At 30.3% G+C, this 9,690-nt stretch overlaps 1 protein-coding gene across 1 annotated transcript in view; it reads left to right on the plus strand.

Annotated features, from left to right (window-relative positions):
• Positions 1 to 4,123: 4,123 nt before the first annotated feature.
• Positions 4,124 to 9,690, plus strand: part of LOC117173272 (anaphase-promoting complex subunit 10) — a 44,244-nt gene continuing 38,677 nt past the window's right edge. Inside the window, exon 1 of the mRNA XM_033361746.1 lies at positions 4,124 to 4,178. Within this exon, the coding sequence (XP_033217637.1) occupies positions 4,139 to 4,178 (40 nt within the window). The 5' untranslated portion in view covers positions 4,124 to 4,138. The remainder of the gene's footprint in view (positions 4,179 to 9,690) is intronic.

Raw genomic sequence — 9,690 nt, forward strand, 5'->3', positions numbered from 1 at the left:
GCACAGTCTAGTTACTGGTTTTTGCAATTAATCAAATTATGATAAAAAAGATTATACGTTTCAAATAAAAAAAAAAAACGACTTTTAATATAATTTTGATAAATAATTAAATGAGTAGTGAAAGCCATACATTTCTCCTCGGAATGAAATGTAAATTGTCCATTCGACACTACAGAGAAGTGTAAATATTACTTTAGTTACACCTTAATTATGCGAAAAAATAATAAAATATTTTACAATTTAAAAATACACGTAGAAGAAATTTATACAGTGAAATATTCAAATGTTTTGAAACTTATTTATATGTGATGTGCGCCGAAAAAAGGGAGCTTACTCTTAAAAAATCGAAATCGAGGTTTTTACACCTTTCGATAGTTTTTGAGTTGCTCTTTTTAATAAAACCATCGAAAAAATTTCAGAGCGTTTTAATTGCTAATAATTGAGTTATTATTGAGTTATTATTGACTCTCGTTTGAGAGTTCGAGATCCCGTGAAACACCTCCCACCACTTACCACTACTTCTTGGCGTCTCATTTATACTCCGTCAGTGAAACGCGGCAGTGGCGCCGCTATATGGATGAGAAGGTAGTGTTAAGTGGACAGGAATGATTTCATGAGTCTTCCCTCTCTCCTAAAAGTCGCGCCTATTAGGTCGACGTCGACCGCTCGCCCTGGAAAATCTCACTTTTCAGAGTAAGCCCCCTTTCTTCGGCGCACGTCGAATATATTATCTCGAAAAATTATCTTTTAAAAGAAACCATGCGAGCAATTAATTTAACTAAACTTTATTAAATTTTCAAATTTAACTAAATTCTGAATTAAACTAAAATTTATTTACTTTTCAAATTTATCTTAATTTCATTTAAATTTCTAATTTAGTTTAAAAAATTTGTTTTTGAAATTTCACTGAAAATTTAAAGTACGAAAAGAATTAAAAATTTTTTATTTAGTATCTCGAATATGCCCCCTTTTTAAAAAGAGGCCGTAAAAGAAAATTAAATTTAACATAATAATAAATATAATTTTAGGCCCTCATTAATTTTAATATTTTCGGCGTGCAGAGACAGCCCCGAGTCAGTTATAGATATGGCAGCTTGATGCATGCAAAAATGTAGTTATATATATATATATATATATATATATATATATATCGTCCTCCCTCTCCGACCTCCCGTGCCGTATCTAGACTTATAATATATTTGCTGTTAGCACGTGGTGCCGCGTGAAATTGTTAATGATATATTAATTATAAAATTATATTAAAAATATGATGTGAAAATGTTTTACTACTCATATTTCTGTGGAATATAATATTAGTGAAGAAAAATATGGCTGAAAGTGAAATTGAGGTTAAGTAGACAAATAAAATTGTAGATTTTTTTCTATTATTTTTGTAGATAAATTAATTTCATTTGAAAAGAAAAGTCAATAGCTAAAGAAAATTTGATTACTTGAAGAAATATCTTCAATCTATTACTTTTTATGTGAAAACTGACTTTCGCGGATTTCATCAAATATCGACGTTTTGAGGCCTCCTGAGTTACTTTTATTGTCGTCGTATGTATACCTAATAATTTTTGAAAGAAAAATCAGATGGGATTGTGCTTTGGCACACAGTTTGAGTGATCTAAAAGAAATATCGAGTTCGTTAACCAAGAATTTTTAATGAAAATTTAAAAAGTTAGAGCATTTCTAAAAATGGCGAGACCACTTTTTTCAATATTTAAAAATTCTATCGACAGCTCTTTATAGTAGACAAAGTACGAACAATTGATCTCATTACTTTTTCCTATAAAATTAAAATGACCAAAGTTATAGTATTTTCAAGATTCAATAAACCAAACGAAAATGAACATTTGAAGCCGAAAAAACAGTGATATGGAAAAAAGTCAAGAAAAGAAAAACGTTACTTTTTTAAGGCCCTACAAGATTTTCAAAATAACTTTTTGAATTTTGTTTACAAAAAATCGAAACTTCAAACTTTGATTGCACAAAAAATAATGAATTATTACATTCTCATCTGTAGGTCTCAAAGGTCGACGTTTTGAGGTCTCCTGAGTCGGAAAAAAAATTTTCACGTCGTCTGTCGTAGTCGTTGTTTTTGTCGTTGTTAGTATACTGGATAAATTTCGAAAATTATATAAAATTATGATTATATTCTGATATATTAAGCAGTGTAAACGTTTCTGGCAAATTTTGCAGAATTAGAATTTTCTTTTCAATATTGTCATTAGATTTATAATGAAATGTACCTACAATTTAGAATGAAGTATTTTTTAACCTCAAAACGAAACATATTTCTAAAGAATTTGAATATGAAGAAGGATCAAATATTCCCAAATGATGTAGGGTTTATGAATTTCTATATATTTGAAATTTTAAAGCAATTTTGAAGAGTTTAATATACAATTCATTGCAGTAAATTCTTGTAAACAATTTTTAAAATTTCTTGAATGTGAAGCATCATCGATTATGGTGAGTGATGGTGAGAAAGTCGTCGACCACTATAAGGTACGTGCCTAAGCAACAATTTGTTTACACTGCTTTTACAAAAAAAATTCTTTACCTTTTCTGCATTAAAGTTGTGCTGTTATAGTTGTAAGATATTATTATTCAATTTCCCACAAGGTTTTTTCACAAAAAGTAAGTTTTTTTTATTAATAAATGAGTGTTCACGTACTGGACCTTTAAATAGCCCGTGTTCCAGTGAACGAACGCTGTGTTCATTTATTGGAGGGAAACTGTCACCCCGCAGGTCCAGTGAATGAACAGCAGGTGACGGGGACCTGGCTGTTGTTTGGTTACATATAAATAAGTTTGTTTCAATTACCGTGACTATAAATATCGAAACTATGAATATGAATATAAATATGCACTCTAAATAGTTATAGTTTAAATGTATATTTTTGTGATTAGAACATCAAAAAAATACACACGAACTAAATTAAAGATAAGAAAAATTTGAGGTTAGAAATTTAATGCTTTTTTTCATTTAGAAAACGTTGTTTAACTATAAAAACATTAATTCGTGCTAGATACTACTGCGTATTAGTCAATGTCTATTTATAAATGTTTAAAGAATTTCCATTTTTACAACACTGTGATTTATATTTGTATTTGCTAATTTAACGTAAAGCAACATAGTAAGGTGTTGTATTACAAATGTTATGTGTCCTAAAAATCGCAGTTATCTATTGTAGTCACTAGATAAGAGTTATCTATTTTGAAACGAAAAGTTGTATTTTTTGTAAGGTTAAAAGAACTGATAGAAATGATTAAAAAATACATATTGCAATAAAAAATTAGGAAAAGTTAACCTAGTTCTGTGTTCAACTTTTGTATTCCCTCCTTTCTTTATGTCTAAATGTCTTGTGGTTTTTATTGAAATAATATATTTAATGAACTTCGCAACGTTTTCTAATATTTTACATGATTTAATTGCTCATTTTGTAATGTACCTATGTAATTTTATACCTAAATCCTATTTCTAATTTGTAGTGATTATAGTGTTCATTCACTGGTGCTCTACTGTTCATTCATTGGCTCACAGTTTTCATTCACTGGTGTTTTCATTAATTTTTTACTATTTAATTATTTTTTGTGAAGCTTTTTCGTAAAAAGAAAATTTGTTTGTCGGATTATGAAATTTGAACCCTTAAGAATCTATTTTCAAAAGTTTTGTAAGAATAATCAATTATTATACCGTGAAATGGACTAGTTGTAATCAGTGATTTCCTTAAGTGTTCATTCACTGGGTCACTCACCCTGACTCTTAAAACAATTAAACGATACATAATTCACTTACTGCATCATTTTGTAAAAATCATTTGTTTTGATCACTCTCGCTCCTGTAGCTTTTTTTACCTCTTCATAAATCATAAAATTTAATTACTTTACATTATCAAACTCTTGATTCGTATACGAACATAAGTTTCGAGTTTCATATATCCACTCGTTGCTTTTCATACGAAACTTTCAGCATACGAAACGTCAGTGAGTGTTCGAGAATATGGTTCATTGAAAGTCATTCGAAAGTCGCAAGATTCGTATACGAAAAAAATTCGAGAATAGAGTCCCAGGGGTGCTATTCTCGAGTATCGTTCTAATATTTTAGAATGCTAAAAAGGCTGATTTTAAAATGGTTGGCGTAAGTCGGTATTCTCGAGTTATAATTGATGGTTAGCATGCTTAAATTTTAGAACTCTTTAGAAAGATTGGGTCTATACCACTCTAAACGAGAAATAGAACACTAAAGATGCGGGAAAGTGATAGATTTGTCTAAAAATAACCACGAAACGAAATTCGTCACACGTAGAAGGGAGAAACAGCCTAACATTAACCTAAAAACGAAATACATGACAATACGTATGACCACACGAAGGGAAAAAATACAAATATAAAAAAATTATAATAAGAGCAAAACAAGAAATAGAACGCTTAAGAGGCGAGAAAGTGAAAGATTTTTGTAATAAATAAGCTTGAAACGAAACACATCCCACGTAGAAGGGAGAAACATAGTCTTAAATTAACCTTAAAAACAAGTGTATCACAACACGTATAACTGTGAGAAGTGAACAAACAAAAATGTAAATAAATTAATATAAGCAACAAAAAAAGAATCCAGGAAGTCAATATGACACTTCGTGATGCGATAAATTCTAGGTTCATAGAAATATTAAAAATGGACTTTTTCACTATTTTCTTAAGAGTCACGGTAAATTTGTCGTCTATTTGACCAAATAATCTTTGATATACATTAATAGGAATGTATTTGCAATATGTTGCAACAACAATATATATTACTGTTGCTTCGTTTATGAGATTTTTAGTTATATCTACGATGTGGAAAGAAGGCATTTCTTATATGAAACTTAGTGTTCTTGACTCCCGAAAGAAAATTTTCACTATATTAGAACTTCGAACCAACACATTTTTTTCGATACGCCCTAATAAATATTTGTATATTAAATCTAAAATATCGGTATACGAAATCGTCATTAAGATACTATGTATCTTCAATTTCATATACCGTGTATTGATCATTTACACACAAGAGACGAACAAAGTTAGAGGACAACAGTTTTTTCAATCAGAAAATATCTACAAATTTTTTTATAAACTTTGTTTATAAAAATATATTAAAAATTAAAAAATAAACTTTTTGGAAAAACGACACAAGCTTCAATAAAATTTTTAGTAATAATTTTTTTTAAATAGGATGTCCTTCTACAAAAGAATGATTGGATCCGATTGCGAGCGATAAATGTAATATCCAATCATTCCCAATGGTGTTTCTTAATCGGGTCTGAACGATTCAGAACGATTGAGGTCGGTTTTTTAATTACATCTCGATAAAAGAAAACTTCTTAAAGATTTCAAATAATTCCCTCGTGATCAAGGAACTATCACTGAACTATCACTAACAGATTTGCCAATAATTTTTATAGTGATTTTTCTGAATTAAATTGTAATCAACTATTTATTTAAATAGTGCAAAATACTTATAATGTAGAAAGCGTACAAAATTTATATCGTGTAATACATATTGTTAATTACAGTGTAATTAGTAATCAGTCTGGTTAAAGAATACTGTTGATTAAATCATGTTTGTTATTTTAAAAATACAACTGTTCTGTATTTTATGAGTCCCTTTACAAAAAAATTGTTTATATCTTTGTTAATATTATTATAATTTACCTAATGAATTGTTTCATTGCGAAATAATATGATACATTTCCAACCCGATGAAAATTTCGTCAATATTCTTTTAATTTCGAAATTGTATACCCTAATTATTATGCATAATTATTATTTATCTGCAAATATTATAATCTTTTCGCAGTTAACCTTAATTACTAAAATTTCAAAGTACAAATTGCATTCAAATGCGCAGGCATGCTTATCCTATTGCGAACGATTCAAACGCTTGTGCAGATTGAAAATGATTGAGAACGATATACAATTTCTGTCCCGTCAATCAATCCCAATTGGGTCCAATCATTTTTTTCTAGAAGGGTGCGCATTTTTTAATTAATAAAAATAAGGCAATGAAAATACTTTTGTCCTAATACTAATGGATATTATGAATGTTAATAATAAGGATTTATTGAAACCGAGGTACAGAAATAAATATAATATACATTTCATATAATAGAGTTAAACATAATGTAGAAAATTTCGCATTGTAGATTAGATCGAATGCGAAGTATAAGATACGTGATGAGAATGTGTTCGTTAAATCCAAAGGAACTTTAATAAAAGAGAATTCACAATCATGAAATGAAAGTTGTCGATGTTTTGACCTTTAATTTTAAAAGGATTGCGCACGAATGTAGGGTAAAGACAAAGACCGAGCGTGTAGCAAATATTGTTTATTGGTCATGTATTTCTGTATTCTGTGTCCAAGTTTCATAGGATTTGCGCTATTTTATTGTTTTAAGAAATTCAAATTGTTGTAATTAAACATCAACAATAAGTCCAAAAAATGGGAATTGTTATTTATGTGGTTACTATAACACATACGAAAATTGTAATATAGCACACTATTTAAATATGAATAACCAGTAATAAATAAACAACATACACTGCATTATCGGGTACAATAAGCCAACAGTGCGGCGACACAGCACAGTAACAGAAGTCCCAGAGAATGATTGTATGTTGCTACTTCTTGTAAAAAATTGGAAATATCATTGTAAATCTTTGTAACTTTAATTACTTATGGTGCGTACGCATTATAGAACCTCGAAGAATGTATAATATCGTCGAGAATTAGTGTAAGTCACTCAGCATTTTGTTAAAACTGTTTAGGTGTTTTTTAGATATCCTGATCGTAAAATCTTCAAATACATAGCAATTATTAAATTTGATTGTTTAACGTGGAAATTTCACGACAATCTGCACTGGTTAAATGTTACATAGCAATTGTACCTGTCTAGTCGGGCATAGTGGACCAATCTAAACCATTTTTTGAAAAATCTAGAAAAATTTCTGAATGTCATTTTTCGGAAACAATAGAATTATTTTCATGTCCGCAAATAGTGATAAATTTAAACTAACTTTCATTTGATTGCAATAATCCATTGGTTCCCCTACAGCGAAAACAGAAATAAATGCGGTGTAGTTTTGGATTTGCTTGCACATTTTTTTAGTTTGTCACTTTGATCACTGTACTCTAGCCCAAAAATCGTAGTGGGTATTTTCGAGCAGCCCGAAAATCAGAGACTATTGACGATGTTGGAGCTCAAAAATCGTAGCGGGTATTTTCGAGGATTCCAAAAATCAGAGACTAGTGACAATGTAAAATTCTCAAAAAAAATTATTGTTTGACAAAGTTGTATCTACGTGGTAGAGAGAGGTTGATTTTTGACTTTAAGGGTTGGACCTCAATAATCGTAGTGGGTATTTTCGTGAAGCCCAAAAATCAGAAACTCTATTGACGATGTGAAAATTTAAAAAAAATTTTTTTTGACAAAGTTGTATCTACGTGGTAGAGAGGGGTTGATTTTTTATGTTAAGGAGGTACCATCGCTACTTCCGAGATCAGTCGACTACGCAGTCGTAATACCTACACTCGTATGACTTACTGTGTTGAAATCTAGCAATATTGTGATCATGTCGCCGGCGAGATGAATCAACGGCTGACCCTCAGTAAAGAGATCAAAAACGCCATCTCTTATAAGACGCAGTGTTAAATATTACGAAATTTAAAACGTTATTTTGGTGATCATATTTATATATTGTGAAAGTTTGGTTGAAATGGTAATGAAAATTCTTGTAGCAATGGTACCTCCTTTAAGGGTTGAAGCCCAAGAACCGTAGTGGGTATTTTTGAGAAGCCCAAAAATCAGAGACTATTGACCCTGTCAAATTTAAAAAATGTTATTTTTTGACAAAGTCATATATACGTCGTAGAGAGTGTATGATTTTTGACGTTAAGGGTTCGAGTGCAAAAACTGTAATGGGTCGTTTCGAGGAGCCCGAACATCGGAGACTGTTGATAATGTAAAATTCTCAAAAAAGTTATTGCTTGACAAAGTTGTATCTACGTGGTTGAGAGGGGTTCATTTTTGACGTTAAGGGTTCGAATCCAAAAACCGTAGTGTGTCTTTTCGACGATTCCAAAAATCAGACTCTATTGATACTATAAAATTTTAAAAAAAGTTATTTTTTGACAAAATCGTATCTGCGTGGTAGAGAGGGGTTGACTTTTGATTTTAAGGGTTGAAAACCGAAAACCGTAGTGGGTATTTTCGTGAAGCCCAAAAATCAGAGACTCTATTGGAGATGTAAAAATTGTAAAAAAAGTTATTTTTTGACAAAATTGTATCTACGTGGTTGAAAGGGGTTGATTTTTGACGTTAAGGGTTGGAGCCCGAAAATCGTAGCGGGTATTTTCGAGTATTCCAAAAATCAGACTCTATTGACACTGTAAAATTTGAAAAAAGTTATTTTTTGACAAAGTTGTATCTACATGGTAGAGAGAGGTTGATTTTTGACTTTAAGGACTGGACCTCAAAAATCGTAGTGGGTATTTTCGTGAAGCCCAAAAATCAGAGACTAATGACGATGTAATAATTAAAAAAAAGTAATTTTTTGACAAAGTTGTAAATATGCTGTGATTAAATTACTAAAAAATTTCAATTTTTTGAAGAAGGGCTGATTTTGGAAGTTAAGGGTTGGTTTGGGGAAATTTTTTATCGCGGATTTCAAGATCCCAAAACAGCCCAAAATTCTGGCGGAATTGAATTTTTATTTTTGAGTGATTTTAAGAAGTGGATGTGCTGGGTCAATGTAAGCTAGCACCTCCACAAGAAAATTGATTTTTTGAAAAAAGTAGAGGAGCCCAAAAATTTTAAATGGTGTCCAAAAAGCCCAAAATTCTGAGCTATGAAAAATTTCAAAATTCAATTGTGGAGGTGCTAGCTTAATGGACCTTCAAAAGTAGTAACAATTTTTGTAGGAAAAATTTGCAAACTATAGTACTTTCTACGTCATAATGCGCGAAGATTCATTATTCTTATAGATATCGAGATGATGCCCTCGGAGAGATTTAATGTTAAAAATTAATTTAATTGTGGTTACTATTATTTTTATTATTATATTATTTAATTAATTTAATTAATCAATAATTTTACACACATGCGTATGTATATATATATATAATAAATTTTTACTACATTCGACGTCTGATGTGTAAAATAATTTCCATTTTAATTATTTTTAACATTGAATCGCTCTGAGAGCACCATCTCGATATCTAAGAATAATGATGAATCTTTTCAAATAAGGACGTAGAAAATAGTTTGAAATATTTTTCCTTAAAAAAATTGTTACTAAATTCGACGTCTGCTATGGGGCATTATTCCTCAACTGCCCCAACTCAAAAAGTCATGTTTTTCGATTGTCTCTAAATTCTGGGAATATGTTCGCCTACTCAACAGTAGTTAATCCACAAACTTATAGACCAGGACTACCAACCCTCCCCAAGTGAGGGGGGGGGGGTTGAATTTTCAACCCCAATGCCTGCAGGGGTAGTTTCAAACGCCTGTAACTTCCTTTCTAATTACGCGATTTAAAATTTCTATAAGGGTTTTGGAAAGTGCTTTTTACACGCTTTCATCCTATTTTATTATTTATAACAAAAAAAATTGTTTAAACAATTTTTTAAATAAATCAATTGTTTATTTA

Source organism: Belonocnema kinseyi, chromosome 5 (assembly GCF_010883055.1).
Source record: "Belonocnema kinseyi isolate 2016_QV_RU_SX_M_011 chromosome 5, B_treatae_v1, whole genome shotgun sequence".
In the NCBI taxonomy this organism is placed as follows: domain Eukaryota; kingdom Metazoa; phylum Arthropoda; class Insecta; order Hymenoptera; family Cynipidae; genus Belonocnema; species Belonocnema kinseyi.